At 34.3% G+C, this 19041-nt stretch overlaps 1 protein-coding gene across 2 annotated transcripts in view; it reads left to right on the forward strand.

The window, feature by feature from the left end:
• The window catches only part of LOC142344020 (uncharacterized), a 32824-nt gene that overhangs the window by 6363 nt on the left and 7420 nt on the right, over positions 1–19041 (forward strand). Inside the window, exons 2-3 of one of the 2 annotated variants that reach the window (XM_075395466.1) lie at positions 11373–11450; positions 16464–16541. In XM_075395466.1, the coding sequence (XP_075251581.1) occupies positions 11373–11450; positions 16464–16541 (156 nt within the window). The remainder of the gene's footprint in view (positions 1–11372; positions 11451–16463; positions 16542–19041) is intronic. The other variant, XM_075395467.1, reaches the window with a different exon arrangement.

The raw sequence follows: 19041 nt of genomic DNA on the forward strand, positions 1-19041 counted from the left end.
CATAGTGGTACCCAACAACCACAGAGCAATTATAGGAAGAGACTTATTTCAAGGGCTCGGAATACAAGTCAACCAACAACCCACCCCAAAATCGGAAGGTAAGCAAATTGCACTGATACAAAACGTTGAAGGACAAAACCTAAAAACAGAAATATCTAAAAAATTTCCAAACCTAATAAGAAGGATAGGACGATCAAAAACCCATACAGTTAAGTCAAAATTCAAAACAAACTTCACACCCGTTCACCAAAGAGGGCGGAGAATACCAATCCATCTACAATCTCAGGTAGAGGAAGAACTCAAAAAAATAGAAAAGAACGGTAATATAATCAAACTGGACAAATGCAGCGACAAAAACTTTATTTCACCCATAGTGATAACAGTCAAACGAGACAAAACAATAAAACTTGCCATGGACTCCAAAGTCATAAACAAAGCGATTCATAAAAAAAATATCAGATGCAAAATATAGATTGCCTGATGGATAACATCGCACAATCAATCTCGGAATCGTCGCACGAAAGCGAAGTACTTTTTTCCACCATCGACCTACGTTACGCATACAGCCAATTACCACTCGACGAGGCAACCGCAAAGCATTGCAATTTTAATATCATAGGCGGTCAAGCTACAGGAACATATAGATTCATTACAAGTTTTTATGGCCTAACAGATATGCCCGCAGAGTTCCAAAAAGCAATAGATACCACATTAAGGGGCCTCAAAAACACATATAGTTTCCTGGACGACATAATAATTGTCACGGGCGGAGGAATAAAAAACCATAAACAACAAGTATTCGAATGTCTGGATAGACTCGACAAGGAAAATCTAAGCATAAACTTAGAAAAATGTCACTTCGCAAAAAATAAAATAGAATGGCTAGGATTTGAAATCAATCAACACGGTATAAAACCATTAGTCACCAAAACCAAAGCCATACAAAGCCTAAAAGCACCCAACACATGTAAACAACTAAAATCTTTCCTGGGTAGTGTACACCACCTAACAAAATTCGTTCCGAATTTAGCAACACAATGCATAATATTTCGAGAATTACTGAAAAAAGATACCAAATACGTATGGACCACAAAACACCAAACAGCATTCGAAAAAAAAGCACATAAAAAACATAACCGAAAACACACATTTTGACCAGTCGAGAAAAACACGGGTACGTACAGACGCATCACGATCCGGGCTCGGAGCAGTGCTCGAGCAGGAATCGAACAACGGTTGGGAAACAATAGCATATGCATCGCGTTTTCTAAACAAAGCTGAAGAAAAATACAGCATTAACGAGCTCGAACTCCTAGGCATAGTTTGGTCACTGGAACATTTCAAGCATTATTTATATGGTCAATATTTCACAGTACAAACCGACCATCGGGCACTTCTATCCATACTTAAAGATAAATCAACAAAGGCACACCAAAGCAGATTAACCCGCTGGTGCGATCGGCTAATCCCATTCCAATTTAAAATAGAACATATACCAGGCTCAAAGATGGGCCTCACAGATTACATATCTAGAAACCCCCACGGCGCCGCAAAACCAATTAGCATGTACGACGAAGACTTTGTAATAGCACAAATAGATGCTATAGTTAAAACAATTAATGCAATTAGACAACGCGGTAGACCACGAAAATTCCCTATACTGGAATCGCACGTTAATTCCAAGACATCAAACACAACGACTGCAATTAAACGTCAAAGAGGCCGGCCGAGAAAAACACCCCTGGAATCGCGGGACGATTCTAAAATCAAAGTGCCTAGAGCACAAAGTCATAAGACAAAAACAAAAGTAGTTCAAAAAGAACATAATTACAGCCTACGCAGACAACATTCCAATCCCAATATAGAAAACCGCGTGACGAGGAATGACGTATTTGAACAAAAAGTCACACAACAAGCGATTGCAAAACCGCATTTGCCAAATAACTCAAATAACAATCAGTTGCTAACACAAGAACAAATTTTTCCAGAAATGCAAACAGACAAGGACGAAATGCAAAACACTTCCCCAAAGAGCCCAGGAAGATGTCCACTATCATTCACCACCTACCTAAGCCCCAACAAAGAAGAAAACCACCCCCCGGCTCAACAAGAAGAACAAACAACATCAAATACAACACTGGATAAAGCAATCAGAGATGTGTTCAGCTCGACATTAATAGCAGCCATGACCAATAGAGACAGTGTGCTAAGAGAGATTCGAGATTGCATAATCCAGAACGACGAACGCCGATGCAAAGCAGTGAGCAAACAGATATACGCCCACTGGAACCAACTGAGCGTAAACGATGGCTGCATACTACTGGACAACCGCCTCACGATTCCCAATGCACTTAAAGAGGATTGATGTCTGCATGCTACCCACCCTGGCTCATGGGGAATGACAGAACTAGCGAATAGACTCTGGTGGCCCTTCATTAACAGAGATCTGATAAACAAGGCAAAAACATGCCGCCCCTGCACTGAATTTGGTAAGAACCTTAAAAGCATGATACCAAAAACTAAATGGTCACCAATGAAACCATGCGTCGAACCAAACGAAGAAATCCAGATAGACTTTGTTGGACCAATAGTAGACGGTCAAGGAAGAGAAATATACTTTCTCGCTTGCATCGATCGATTTTCAAAACTTCCATCCCTTAAATTATACAATAACGCGAATGCAACAAACGTAGAACACTTTCTAAATAAATATATGTCCATACATGGGGTACCTAGATCTATACGAATGGACCAAGCTAGATGCCAAAAGGGTAATATAAATAGAGACTTGTGCAACAGAAACAATATTAAAATAATATTTGCACCCGCAAACGACCATAGATCGATAGGCCTCGTCGAAAGATTAATTCAAACGGTCAAACGAAGACTAGGGTGCATCAAGCTAGATCCCAAACAACACCCGTTTAATATAAAACAATCCTTAAAACAAATCGCTCAAGAACTTAGATTATGTCGGAAAAAAGCAACCAATATATCACCATTCGAAGCGCACTTTGGGCGCCCCGCCAGTACTCCAATAACCAATCTAACAACAAAACCTGATAGTAGAAATTTAAAATGGCCAAATGTACAACATGACTATTTAGATGACAACATCATGGGAGCGGACGAGCTGATATCCGACGAACGATGGGAACAAGAGGACCTTGACAGCGACGAGGAGGTACGAACTTCAAAAGAGAGGATGCTCACAGCAGCCAAGAACGACACAGGCGAGATCCCTCGAACATTCCGAATGACCACACAATCAACGTTGCAACCGATCCCCGAATCCAGTAAAGGCCTACAACTAGCAAGGAAAACAATTGCTTCAACACGCAGCAAGAAACAACTACAAGGCTTGTACGAAGCAATACCAGAAGGGGCAGCATTAGTCAAAACATCCGGCTCAACGCTAACGATCAAATACCCGGGACAAGACGACACCGTCCTCCACAAGTCCGAGGTAGCTAGATTCGGTACGTCCACACAGCCCCAAATTCCCTTAATCCAATTCGCGGCACGAAAGACGGTAATCAATCACCATGAAAAGCTGTAGCGAACGATGAACATCCACCAAAAAGAGCAAATGACCAAACTAAAAGGCGAACGTACAATCCGCAAAAGATTACAAGATTCACCCACCAATCCCAACCTGGCCAACCTCGCGAAAGTCCATCGCACAAAAGTCCCACCGAAAAGGAAGTTTGTACAGTCTGCTAAAAAAGGGGACGCGAAGAAACAACACAAAGACCAATACGCATCCTCGCAAGAAGAAGATGGTGACGATACCATCCCAGCCCACGAGGCAACGGCCGAAGCCAACCCAAAAGACGCAGACTATGAACCACAAGAGTCGATAGACATACACGAAATCAACCAAGGCAAAAAGCCACGACGAAGCAATAGACTCAAAAAGAAGACAACAAAATACGGTCAGACCGAAACTCTATCCACTGACGACGACACAGACGAGACCCAAACCAGCACTCCAATTAAAAGCCCCAAAGGCATCGCAAACTTCCAACCGGGTCCAAGTGCGCAGGACGATTCCACACAAGGGCCGGAAGAACGTAGAAGTACATCACCAACCATAGGCCAAACACAAGAGCCTACTGAGACTGAGCCGGTATCACCTCTGGCCGAAGGACAGGTGCTGGAAGTATCGCTCCAATCACAAGAGTCAAGAGAGAGAGAACTAAGCCCACATGAACTCTAAACAATGCCTTTATAAATGCCTAACAAACTTTTTAAAAACTTTGTTATTCCTCCCGAGGGGAAATATGCTACATGTGTATTACCATTACAAAACATTCCTACTTTACGTATGTTATGATGCAGTAAATTAATAATTCCTTCATGCAGTATATATACTTTAACATTGTTAACCATATGCAATCGTCCGACGATTGTCTCCTATGTTCAAAGTTAACTGGTACTACGCACTAAGTGTGCAGACTGACAAAAGGTCAAATGCAGTTCTGCCTTAGCTTTCACCGAATAAAGTTGTGCGTTGAATATTCTCTTTTCGATTAGAGCTTAGATCTTATTCTTATAAGTCTAGCATCACATTGAAGTTATACTAAATTTTAGGAGTCCTATGGCATTGAATCGTTGAATTAATTTGCAAAAAGGTCAGTAATGAGCAATAAGTGAACCTATCTAGTGCTTTGAGTGGACAGCTAATGGCTGTTAAGACTTTAAAAATAATTTTTCGAAATTTTTAGTATTAAACAATCATAGACGTATTTTCGTTAACTAAAAGTCAGTCTAGTATTGAAAGGAACCCCTCTTTTCTACTGCAAACAAAATTAATCTTGTTAGATGTTTTATTTTCTATCTATTGGTAATATCACTTCAAAGCCACATGCTTTCAAAAAAATTTTTTCTTTTGGATATTTTTGTGTTTTTGGTTCCTTTTGAAATTTTATCACATTATCGATGATCGTTCCAATTGATTTAGGGGAGACGTTCAATGAATCATAGATAAAGTTTTCAGATAAAAACCTACGGTTAAAATAGCTTCGACACTTTCTTCTCGCACTTTTCGACAAGATGTTTTGCATTTTGCCTTTCGTTGTTGTTGTTTTCATAGTCATTGACTTATTGTTATGTCCTATTGAGACGTTACGAAAATTTTTAAACATCTTGGTCATCCCATTGAGGCATAACCTAGGGTATTTATTGGCTTCCCTGAAAGCTTTGAATTAATTGGCGTTGATATTACGGGTTTTCTCATGAGTTTTGTGGTTTTTTTTGTATTTGTTCTTATTTGTTAATTTTATACAGTCATAACGTGGAAAAAACAAAAATCCCATTTTTATAAAAATTAATTGAAAATATAGAAGTTTCTTTTGAAAAGTTCATTTTTTAATGGCTTCGACACTTATCGCTCAATTTTTTTTAGTTTGCTGTTTTCGCCTGTTTTTTAATTCTTCAGGTAGCCGTAAATTGCTGACCGGTCTCATAAACTTGTTATTGAGGATTGATTGAAAAATGTTGCATGAAGCAGTCTTTATATCGAAGAGTTCTAAAGTTTGTGATATTATTTATTTTCAATGAGTTTTCAAACTTTCCAGTTCTTGTTGTTCTTTTCGTCAACTTGTATTTAACTGCAATCATTGAGAGGTCCCATCCAATTCTTTGTATTCTAGAAGTAAACAGTTCTACTGATGATATGTTGTAGCTGACGTTTTGTTTGTTAGACAATATGCGACTTCATAAAAGATTTTTGACGGTGTGTTTGTGTTTCTTTTTCTCTTTATTTACAACTTTTGCGTAATAACAGATCCCAATGATTTTCAAAATTGGCCAAAATGAACTGGTTTATTCTCCAGTGAAATTTTAGATTAACTAGTCTAAATACAACTCGAAACAAAAATACATAGTTCTCAAATAATACCTTATTATTTTCATTGCCTCAATAATTTTTTTTCCGAAAATTTTTTGTTATTTTTGAGTTTTTCCGCATCTTTAGTCCGTTCCTATGACTTAGTCTAACCAAAGACAAGTCTTAATGTTTTTGTTGTTAAATTATTGAGAACTTTTTTGTTAAAAGCTAAATATTTCTTGTTTTTAACACTTGCGTCTTCTAAGAAAGCTATTGAATTAGTTGGTTTAAAAAATATTTTTGTATTATTAATTCTTCTTTTTGTCGTCTTGTTGCCTGGTCTCACTGAGGAAAATTTCCATCTGCCGTATAGTTAGGATCAATTAAATTTGTGTAGTTAAGGTTTTGACTTGCAATTATGATTGCATTTTTACGTTGTTACTCGGTGCTTTTAAATTTAAATATTGAGTTTTTGCTGTGAATTTTTGTTCTTGCTTATTTTGTTGCTTCTGTTGTTTTTGTCGTAGTGTTTTTAGTGGCAGATTTCGTAAGTGTTGTGATGAGGCATGACATTATGTAATGCGATTACTAGTTAGGTTGTGTAACAATTTTTTTAAACTCGAACATCGATTGATGTTATCTCGTCTATTAGTTGACAATTAAGTCAAAAATTTAATTGCAATACATTTACAAGGATGCTCGTTAATGCGCCTTCGCACATGATGTTCCGAACCGAGCACATCTTGTTGAATTTCTATAATCAAAGTAAAGTTTTCGCAAAATAAACTTTGCTAGCCGCTATCATGAAATAGCGTAACAGCTGTTACGCTACTTCATGATAGTGGCTAGCAAAATTTGTTTTGCAAAAACTTTACTTTGATTATAGAAATTCAACAAGATGTGCTCGGTTCGGAAAGTCATGTGCGAACGCGTATTAACTAGCATCCTTTCTGTCAATGCTTTTTCGGTTTGTTTCATGTTATGATGAGAATGATACACTGCGGCTACCTCTTTCAATGTGACACGTTTATTAATCAAACATGAAGTCACTCCTTACGAACACACTAAGGAAAGTTAAGGTTTTTTTTACCTTACAAAATGATTTAACTTACTTCAACTGGTAAAGTAAATCGGATTTTCCTTAACTCACCTTAACTTAAACAAACTTTGCCTCAATTATACCATGAAAGTTAAGGCCTCGCCAACTTAACAAAAGCCTTAAATTGGTACTTAACTTTAACTTATCAACGGTGTACCTTAACTTGGTTAAGGTAAGTTTACCTTAACTTTATTTAGTGCTTTTTGGTCATAGATGATCCAAAAATCAATTTAAAATGCTCTGATTTCCTCTGATATCGAAATATGGAGGCGTTCGATATTTTCAGGGGTAAACTAGGGTTTTAGAATGGATTAACTGACTGTCGCTGAAGTCACTGAGAATTTTCTGTTATTTATCGAAAACCACCTGGCAGTTACAGATGTAAAGAGTTTCGAAGTAACCTCTACAGGGTCACATAACACCGCTTAAAACACGCAACTTTTATGATTGAAAATGCCGAAATTTGAAAAAAAAATTCAATCTGTGACTACCCGGAACGAGTTTCAAGTTTTGATCAGTGCTTTTCTAGTGAAATATTTGTCTTATTGAGTAGTACTGATCACGCCTCACTTCAAGTTTTAAGGCTGTGAAGACATGTCAAGGCTTGCTCAAGTCTTGTCAACTCTAAGTCAACTTTTGGCCGATACTTGGCTAGACTTAAGACTCGATTAAAGACGTGCCAGGTCTACAAAGTGACATGATCAGAGCTCTGATACAATACTGATCCAAGACTTGCAATTTCACTGAATCAGTACTGATTTAGACTTGGCGTTCAGTCCTGGTATTTGTTAAAGAACTTCTGGCGTTGTAATTTCTGGCTAATGCCATGACTAATTTCATGACTAATCTCTATTTTTTTCTTCACCATTACCTAGCAAGCACTGAAAACTAATCTTTCAGAAAGCATAATATCAAAGAACTTGTCGACACAAGAATCAGGAATGGAAGATTTCAGGAGTCACATGTTTCTCTGAATTGACATGGGATAAACTACGGCCATTAAATATTGTTTCATTCACCGTTGCCGTTATAATTTGAAGTTCCTGAACATAAACAACAGAAATGATGATATATTTATTACCTCGAAGAGTATCTGGAAGAAATCTAGACTGCAACATTTTTATCTACCTTCACTCTCGAATAAATTAGGTGAACCATAAATTTTTGTATTTCTTTGATAATAAGCAAGCTAACTGATTGTCTAAAGGGTTTAAACAAGGTCAAATTGCAATTACTCTTTAAATTGTATTGCAAGGCCCCATCTAGAAGCATGTTAATGGCAATTAATTGGCTAGTAATTTGAAATTGTTTTGAAAATGTGAGGAGATACTTAATCAGACTGAATCTGCATTTTTCGCCAATTAATTTTTTTAATGCTAATTTTTTGCTACTAGATTGCAATTTGTGTCACTGTTTTCAAGTTTGAATAAAAAATGATATTCATATTGGATAAAGGTTACGAAATAGTAAAACTTTGCTAGCCACTATCATGAAATAGCGTAACAGCTGTTACGCTATTTCATGATAGCGGCTAGCAAAGTTTTACTATTTCGTAACCTTTATCCAATATGAATATCATTTCTTTTCAAATTGGAAAACAGTGACACAAATTGCAATCTAGTAGCAAAATATTAGCATTACAAAACTTAAAAAAATTATTTGGCGAAAAATGCAGATTCAGTCTGATTCAGTATCCGCCTACATTTTCAAAAAACTTCCAATTACTAGCCAATTAATTGCCATTAACCTGCTTCTAGATGGGGCCTTGCAATACACTTAAACTTTGATTGCAATTTGGCCTCGTTTAATCTTTTAGACAACTAGTTAGCTTGCTTATTATCGACAAATACAAAAATTTATGGTTCACCTATTATTTTTTAAGTGTATTGCAAGGCTCCATCTAGAAGCAGGTTAATGGCAATTAATTGGCTAGTAATTGAAATTGTTTTGAAAATGTGGGCAGATGTTGAATCAGACTGAATCTGCATTTTTCGACAGTTTTGTAATGCCAATATTTATCTACTAAATTGCAATTTGTGTCGCTGTTTTCCAACTTGAAAAAAAGGATATTCATATTGGATAAAGGTTCCCGGGTCAAGGTTTGGTGATGAATTTTTGTAAGAAATGCGCTGAAATGCGGTGAAAAAAATGATATTCACCGCGTATTTCTTACATAATTTTGCAGTGAATCGCGGTGAATTATTTAGTTTCACCGCGTTCCAGTATTCTTACAGAAAAGAAGCTTCCTTACATTGGCTCGAACCTGTTACCTGTTGCATCCCTACAACTGCCTATTCCACTGCGCCAATTCGTGCGCTCATCTGTAATATTTATCTTTTATGATTTTTATTCAATAAGATTCCTCTGTGCTAAGATGGCTGATACCAGGTATTACATAATTGTAGTTAATCTTGTTCAGCATGTTGTTAATATTCAAAATCAGTTTTAATTAGCTAATTTTTTGATATGGATAAAAATTTCTATTAGTTTCTTAGAACCCAAATCCGATACAAAAATGTCTTTCAACCATGATACACAGTTTTGCAAATCTTCTATTTGACTTGCTAATCTGCAATTAGTGCAAAAGTCTTCGAAAATTTGCAACCGTTGAAGTTTGTATTTAGTTAACATCATTTTTTTCAATTTTTTGAATCGCAGATTATAGCATTTGCACGTAGTTGATTTTTGGTCCTTAGACCTCAAATTTTTTCTGATTGTTGTTCAATAAGATTCCTCTGTGCTAAGATGGCTGATACCAAGTATTAGATAATTATCTTGTTCAGCATCTTGTTAAATTTCTAGCTTCAAAATAAAGTTCTGTTACGCTATTTCATGATAGTGGCTGGCAAAGTTTGTTGTTGTTTCGTAATTACGAAATACTAACAAAGTTTGCTAGCCACTATCATGAAATAGCGTAACAAAACTTTATTTTGAAGCTAGAATTTTAACAAGATGCTGAACAAGATAATTATCTAATACATGGTATCAGCCATCTTGGCACAGAGGAATCTTATTGAATAACAATCAGAAAAGATTTGAGGTCTAAGGACCAAAAATCAACTACGTGCAAATGCTATCAACTGCGAATCAAAAAATTGAAAAAAATGATGTTAACTAAATACAAACTTCAACGGTTGCAAATTTTCGAAGATTTTTGCACTAATTGCAGATTAGCAAGTCAAATAGAAGATTAGCAAAAACGTGTATCAAGGTTGAAAGACATTTTGCTATCGGATTTGGTTTCTAAGAAACTAATAAAAATATTATCCATGTCAAAAATTTAGCTAATTAAAATTGTTTCCTTTGAGAAATAGTCTGCGAATATCAGTTCTTGGGTAAACGACAGGCAATTACAGTGGAAAAAGTGAGGAAATCGTGTGTTTCGTAAACAAACAATTTGTTAAACGTTGCCACTGCTCGGAGTCAATGTCACCTGTTTTGTTTCGTTTCTCTGAATTTGACTGAATATTTAATTTTTGATACTTGGGAGAACCCGGAAAGTTCGGATCTTTTCCGTGTGTTCTCTCAGCCAGTAACCTTTCAGTAGTTTCATATATGCAATTCCATTGTCTGGAATCTCAGCAGAAGAGCGTGAAATAATAAAAATATGATAATATAATATCATTATACAAGTATACAATCAATATCATTTTTTTGTTCGAAACAAGACTAAAGGTGCATTTTTTTAATTAACAGAAAGCTAACTAATCAACAAAATGTGATTTTATAACATCAGATAGACAGGCGATGCAACTGTTCGTCAGAAATTAAAGGAATGTTTTTATTTTTAGCTTAAGCTATAAGGCGTCACCTGGAGGTTTGCGTAGCTGGAGGTTTTTGCGTTGCTGGAGGTTTGAGTTAGTATATATATATATATATATATATATATATATATATATATATATATATATATATATATATATATAAATATATGTCAAACATGAGTAACTAAATGGTGGGCTCAATAATATCATCCAACCGCATAAAATTAGAGAAAACCTTAAAATAACAATTTTTCCTAAATGCTTGACCAAAAATAACAAAATCTGCTAAAACACCATCACCAAATTATCCTAATATAAAAACCACCAAAATCTTATCAAAAATTACGGTCAAAATGACCAAATAAATTTAATATATAGAAAAAATAACAAGATAGGAAAAAATTCAATTAAGCCAAAATATCATGTAGGAATGAAAATTACCGGCGTATTTTTTGGCTTGATAAATTTTTTATGCATTGGTGGCATGGCCTATTAACAGCTCAATGCTTGCCGTTCAAGTGCAGTTCAAATATCTCCGGTCAAATGTTGCGCTCCTCCTGCAGAAAAACGTGAGAGGCGTTCAAGTTTTCTGATAGTTTTACATCGAGAATCATACAAAAAATGTTGAAATGGAGAGTGTCATTTGTTTGCTTATTTGTTTATTTGTTTGTTTGTTTAGGCGGACGATGACACCTATATGCATTTGGGTGCTATGGACAAGTTGATAAAATCAGTTGAGAATCGCAAACCTTATCATGTAAGTGTAGTCCTCCCTCCTGATTCTTCTTCTTGTGGTTGAATATTATGATGGGGAAGAATTGAACTTTTCGCCTTCCCTCTATTTTTGTTCCGAACCTCTTGAGGGGGGAGGAACTATATACTCAACTGGGTTTTTTTTGTTCCGTGAATTTTCGCCGCTCGATATATTCATCGTAGAGAGTTGAGTCTGGTATCCTTAGAAAGCTCGACCAGCGTAGAATATGGAATTAAAAAGATTTTTTTAATTTTCGTTTTCTACAGGGAGTTATCGAGGCTTAAACTTCTGAGAAAAGAAGAGTGAATTCAAGTTGTTTTTATTCACGTTTTCCGGAATTTTTGCCTAAATTTTCGTCAATTTTGCTAAAATTTGTTATAATTTTTAAGAATAGTGTCGTTGATTTTATTTTTGAAGACGAACAAGCATTTTTGATTGTTTTGATTGAATTTTTTAGTCAAAAAATCTGGATAAACATTTCAAAATTTAGCCTTTTTCATCAACAACAGCACGAAATAAGCTACTTTAGTCCACTTTGATTAAATTTGCCTACAGTACACCCACAAACAACACTCATACAATCTTTGTAGACTCAGAGGGGGGCTATTTCTACTTCAGAGTCCGCAGAGAGTGCCTTGTAGTTAAAACTTTGCCGTTTTTTGCTAACTTTACTCGTTGATTATCAAAAATGCAAAATTTATTTTGAGTTTCAACTCAGAAATTATCTATATCTACAACATTCGAAAAATCAATTGTTCTTAACGGACAATAAGTATTAACAGGGGTAGTTTATGGCAATTCTTGGACTGTTACAATCCAAAAAAATCGGGTTGTAATCAGTCGGTCTTTTTTTTTTAAAAAAAAGACTTTTTTTTAATAATAAAGAACAGAACATATCAAATCAAAGCTCAGGAGTGATAGGTCCAACCAATTCGCTTGCTAAACAGCTCCAGGCTAATGCATTTAGTCTTTTAATTGAAAGTTTATGGTCGTTTCTTTTTTAAAAATAATTGACTTTTCAATAAATAATGGCTTAATTAACTTTTCCTCTAATTTTTTCTTAATTTGTTCAACTTCCAGCTTAGTGTCAGCAAAAAAAGACTGCTTCTTCTTTCCACTGAGTTAACATTTGTTCTCGGTTGCAGTTTTAAGCCTGAAATTATTGTTTTCTGGCTTTGATACTACAAGATTTTAGATTTTTGTTTGTTTTGATATTTGCCAGTTTTTCACGTTTTCTAATTTTGTCACATTATCACATTATTGACAGTTCTCATGTCACCTTATTAGCATTCAAATTAAAGCACAATTGAACATATTAAAATTCTGAAAGATATAAATCATCGTTTTAATGGCCTCGACGCCTCTTTCTTGAAGAAATCAATTGAATTTTTTATTTTTGTCTTAACTGTCATTTATACTTTGTCGTTTCGGTCGTATGAAATTTCCTGTATAGTGATAGCTTTCATTGGCTTTTCATGGAAGAATAGAAAAACCGATATTCTGATATTAGCAGATAGCTGATGGCTTTTATGACTTTCAAACCCATCGTTTTCCAAAATTAAAAAAAAAAACTTTTTTATTTTCGCAATTTTGTTCTTTTTATGTTTCTTTTTGTTACCTAATCTCGTTAGTTGATTACAGGTCAAACATGACATTATGGGTGTCAAGGGAATAAAAGGGATTGGTGTCCCAAAATCTTTTTTTAAAGATTTTGTTATGACCTTACTGGCTTCGTCACCGCTTTTTCACAAAAAAAAATTAAATTAATTTGATTTTTGTCATATTTGACGTTCTTTTTGTAGATGCAAGAAATATTCTGGATAATTACAGGTCTCGAGGGTTTCTTTTTCATGAAAAAACGACGATATTTAAATAGCTCTTTTTGTAAATAATGCCTTTCATGACATTGAATGTAATTTTGTTTCGAAAAAAAAATTAAAAGTTTTACATACTTCAGCACTTCGCTTTTTTGTCTACTTGTTACCTAGTCTTACTGATGAATGGCCACGTACTACATTATAGCTGTTTGAAGAAGGCGCAATCAAATATATTTTGAGTACCAAAATTTGGCTTGACGGTTTTGACAGCGTTTTCTGGCAAGTTTCAATTGAAATTTTGTTTGTTCTTTGTTGTTCTTTTTAGCCGCTCTAAAAAATGAATAAGGTCAGGTCCTAATGCCCTTCTATAGAAGCAGTGGTAATCGCAAATTTGTGGTAATATTAATTTATTCCTAATGGTATTTATTACTTTGAAGTTAATTGTTTCAAAAAAATAAGTTAATTTTTTTTACTTTTCTGTTTTTGTTCTTTTTTGTATAATTGTTACCAAACCTTTTTATGGACTGTTCGCATATGTTTTCTGGTGATTTCTAAGTTATTTTTGTTTAGTTTCAGGTTTATCTGATGGTATGTTGACTTTGTTATTAAATTTAGTTTTTAAGAGGGACATAAATTTTTTGATGTAATTAATGTTTGTTGTTGTTGTTGTTTGATTTTTCTGTTCGTTTTGACTCGCTTTCTTATAATTGACATATTACAGCGATCTAATGCATCAATTTTTACTCCACTGAGTTATTTGTTTTGGAGGTTATCTTATCGTTCATACAGAATTTTTTGAAAAAAAGGATATTCATATTGGATAAAGGTTCCCGGATCAAGTTTTGGTGGTGAATTTTTGTAAGAAATGCGCTGAAATGCGGTGAAAAAAATGATATTCACCGCGTATTTCTTACATAATTTTGCAGTGAATCGCGGTTAATTATTTAGTTTCACCGCGTTCCAGTGTTCTTACAGAAAAGAAGCTTCCTTACATTGGCTCGAACCTGTTACCTGTTGCATCCCTACAACTGCCTATTCCACTGCGCCAATTCGTGCGCTCATCTGTAATATTTATCTTTTATGATTTTTATTCAATAAGATTCCTCTGTGCTAAGATGGCTGATACCAGGTATTACATAATTGTAGTTAATCTTGTTCAGCATGTTGTTAATATTCAAAATCAATTTTAATTAGCTAATTTTTTGATATGGATAAAAATTTGTATTAGTTTCTTAGAACCCAAATCCGATACAAAAATGTCTTTGAACCATGATACACGTTTTTGCAAATCTTCTATTTGACTTGCTAATCTGCAATTAGTGCAAAAGTCTTCGAAAGTTTGCAACCGCTGAGTTTGTATTTAGTTAACATCATTTTTTTTTTCAATTTTTTGATTCGCAGTTGATAGCATTTGAAGGTAGTTGATTTTTGGTCCTTAGACCTCAAATTTTTTCTGATTGTTATTCAATAAGATTCCTCTGTGCTAAGATGGCTGATACCAAGTATTAGATAATTATCTTGTTCAGCATCTTGTTAAATTTCTAGCTTCAAAATAAAGTTCTGTTACGCTATTTCATGATAGTGGCTGGCAAAGTTTGTTGTTGTTTCGTAATTACGAAATACTAATAAAGTTTGCTAGCCACTATCATGAAATAGCGTAACAAAACTTTATTTTGAAGCTAGAATTTTAACAAGATGCTAAATAAGATAATTATCTAATACATGGTATCAGCCATCTTGGCACAGAGGAATCTTATTGAATAACAATAAGAAAAGATTTGAGGTCTAAGGACCAAAAATCAACTACGTGCAAATGCTATCAACTGCGAATCAAAAAATTGAAAAAAATGATGTTAACTAAATACAAACTTCAACGGTTGCAAATTTTCGAAGATTTTTGCGCTAATTGCAGATTAGCAAGTCAAATAGAAGATTAGCAAAAACGTGTATCAAGGTTGAAAGACATTTTGCTATCGGATTTGGGTTCTATGAAACTAGTAAAAATATTATCCATGTCAAAAGATTAGCTAATTAAAATTGTTTCCTTTGAGAAACAGTCTGCGAATATCAGTTCTTGGATAAACGACAGGCAATTACAGTGGAAAAAGTGAGGAAATCGTGTGTTTCGTAAACAAACAGTTTGTTAAACGTTGCCACTGCTCGGAGTCAATGTCACCTGTTTTGTTTCGTTTCTCTGAATTTGACTGAATAATTAATTTTTGATACTTGGGAGAACCCGGAAAGTTCGGATCTTTTCCGTGTGTTCTCTCAGCCAGTAACCTTTCAGTAGTTTCATATATGCAATTTCATTGTCTGGAATCTCGGCAGAAGAGCGTGAAATAATAAAATATGATAATATAATATCATTATACAAGTATACAATCAATATCATTTTTTTTGTTCGAAACAAGACTAAAGGTGCATTTTTTTAATTAACAGAAAGCTAACTAATCAACAAAATGTGATTTTATAACATCAGATAGACAGGCGATGCAACTGTTCGTCAGAAATTAAAGGAATGTATTTATTTTTAGCTTAAGCTATAAGGCGTCACCTGGAGGTTTGCGTAGCTGGAGGTTTTTGCGTTGCTGGAGGTTTGAGTTCTAGAATTGATTTTTCGCAGTGCTTTTCATTTGATATTTTGAATCATTTTTTAAATATATATATATATATATATATATATATATATGTCAAACATGAGTAACTAAATGGTGGGCTCAATAATATCATCCAACCGCATAAAATTAGAGAAAACCTTAAAATAACAATTTTTCCTAAATGCTCGACCAAAAATAACAAAATCTGCTAAAACACCATCACAAAATTATCCTAATATAAAAACCACCAAAATCTTATCAAAAATTACGGTCAAAATGACCAAATAAATTTAATATATAGAAAAAATAACAAGATAGGAAAAAATTCAATTAAGCCAAAATATCATGTAGGAATGAAAATTACCGGCGTATTTTTTGGCTTGATAAATTTTTTATGCATTGGTGGCATGGCCTATTAACAGCTCAATGCTTGCCGTTCAAGTGCAGTTCAAATATCTCCGGTCAAATGTTGCGCTCCTCCTGCAGAAAAACGTGAGAGGCGTTCAAGTTTTCTGATAGTTTTACATCGAGAATCATACAAAAAATGTTGAAATGGAGAGTGTCATTTGTTTGCTTATTTGTTTATTTGTTTGTTTGTTTAGGCGGACGATGACACCTATATGCATTTGGGTGCTATGGACAAGTTGATAAAATCAGTTGAGAATCGCAAACCTTATCATGTAAGTGTAGTCCTCCCTCCTGATTCTTCTTCTTGTGGTTGAATATTATGATGGGGAAGAATTGAACTTTTCGCCTTCCCTCTATTTTTGTTCCGAACCTCTTGAGGGGGGAGGAACTATATACTCAACTGGGTTTTTTTTGTTCCGTGAATTTTCGCCGCTCGATATATTCATCGTAGAGAGTTGAGTCTGGTATCCTTAGAAAGCTCGACCAGCGTAGAATATGGAATTAAAAAGATTTTTTTAATTTTCGTTTTCTACAGGGAGTTATCGAGGCTTAAACTTCTGAGAAAAGAAGAGTGAATTCAAGTTGTTTTTATTCACGTTTTCCGGAATTTTTGCCTATATTTTCGTCAATTTTGCTAAAATTTGTTATAATTTTAAGAAAAGTGTCGTTGATTTTATTTTTGAAGACGAACAAGCATTTTTGATTGTTTTGATTTAATTTTTTGGTCAAAAAATTTGGATAAACATTTCAAAATTTAGCCTTTTTCATCAACAACAGCACGAAATAAGCTACTTTAGTCCACTTTGATTAAATTTGCCAACAGTACAGCCCCAGACAACACTCATACAATCTTTGTAGACTCAGAGGGGGGCTATTTCTACTTCAGAGTCCGCAGAGAGTGCCTTGTAGTTAAAACTTTGCCGTTTTTTGCTAACTTTACTCGTTGATTATCAAAAATGCAAAATTTATTTTGAGTTTCAACTCAGAAATTTTCTATATCCACAACATTCGAAAAATCAATTGTTCTTAACGGACAATAAGTATTAACAGGGGTAGTTTTGGGCAATTCTTGGACTGTTACTATCCAAAAAAAATCGGGTTGTAATCAGTCGGTCTTTTTTTAAAAAAAAAAAGACTTTTTTTTTAATAATAAAGAACAGAACATATCAAATCAAAGCTCAGGAGTGATAGGTCCAACCAATTCGCTTGCTAAACAGCTCCAGACTAATGCATTTAGTTTTTTAATTGAAAGTTTATGGTCGTTTCTTTTTTAAAAATAATTGACTTTTCAATAAATAATGGCTTAATTAACTTTTCCTCTAATTTTTTCCTAATTTGTTCAACTTCCAGCTTAGTGTCAGCAAAAAAAGACTGCTTCTTCTTTCTACTGAGGTAACATTTGTTCTCGGTTGCAGTTTTAAGCCTGAAATTATTGTTTTCTGGCTTTGATACTACAAGATTTTAGGTTTTTGTTTGTTTTGATATTTGCCAGTTTTTCACGTTTTCTAATTTTGTCACATTATCACATTATTGACAGTTTTCATGTCACCTTATTAGCATTAAAATTAAAGCACAATTGAACATATTAAAATCCTGAAAGATATAAATCAACGTTTTAATGGCCTCGACGCCTCTTTCTTGAAGAAATCATTTGAGTTTTTTAATTTTGTCTTAACTGTCATTTATACTTTGTCGTTTCGGTCGTATGAAATTTCCTGTATAGTGATAGCTTTCATTGGCTTTTCATGGAAGAATTGAAAAACCGATATTCTGATATTAGCAGATAGCTGATGGCTTTTATGACTTTCAAACCCATCGTTTTCCAAAATTTAAAAAAAAACTTTTTTATTTTCGCAATTTTGTTGTTTTTCTGTTTCATTTTGTTACCTAATCTCGTTAGTTGATTACAGGTCAAATATGACATTATGGGTGTCAAGGGAATAAAAGGGATTGGTGTCCCAAAATCTTTTTTTAAAGCACTTCGCTTTTTTGTCTACTTGTTACCTAGTCTTACTGATGAATGGCCACGTACTACATTATAGCTGTTTGAAGAAGGCTCAATCAAATATATTTTGAGTGCCAATATTTGTCTTGACGGTTTTGACAACGTTTTCTGGCAAGTTTCAATTGAAATTTTGTTTGTTCTTTGTTGTTCTTTTTAGCCGCTCTAAAAAATGAATAAGGTCAGGTCCTAATGCCCTTCTATAGAAGCAGTGGTAATCGCAAATTTGTGGTAATATTAATTTATTCCTAATGGTATTTATTACTTTGAAGTTAATTGTTTCAAAAAAATAAGTTAATTTTTACTTTTCTGTTTTTGTTCTTTTTTGTATAATTGTTACCAAACCTTTTTATGGACTGGTCGCATATGTTTTCTGGTGATTTATAAGTTATTTTTGTTTAGTTTCAGGTTTATCTGACGGTATGTTGACTTTGTTATTAAAATTAGTTTTTAAGAGGGACATAAATTTTTTGATGTAATTAATGTTTGTTGTTGTTGTTGTTTGATTTTGCTGTTCGTTTTGACTCGCTTTCTTAATATTGACATATTACAGCAATCTAATGCATCAATTTTTACTCCACTGAGTTATTTGTTTTGGAGGTTATCTTATCGTTCATACAGAATTTTTTGAAAAAGACTCGGGCTTTTTTGGGATTCGCAAAAAATAATTTTTGGGTTTTTCTATCTGTTCCTCATTTGGTAGACAATTATGCCAAAATTGTGGATGGGCGGGGTCGGAACCTTATGTGCCATTGCACATTACCGAGCCG

Source organism: Convolutriloba macropyga, chromosome 8, assembly GCF_964194025.1.
Source record: "Convolutriloba macropyga chromosome 8, txConMacr16.3, whole genome shotgun sequence".
Taxonomy (NCBI): domain Eukaryota; kingdom Metazoa; phylum Xenacoelomorpha; order Acoela; family Convolutidae; genus Convolutriloba; species Convolutriloba macropyga.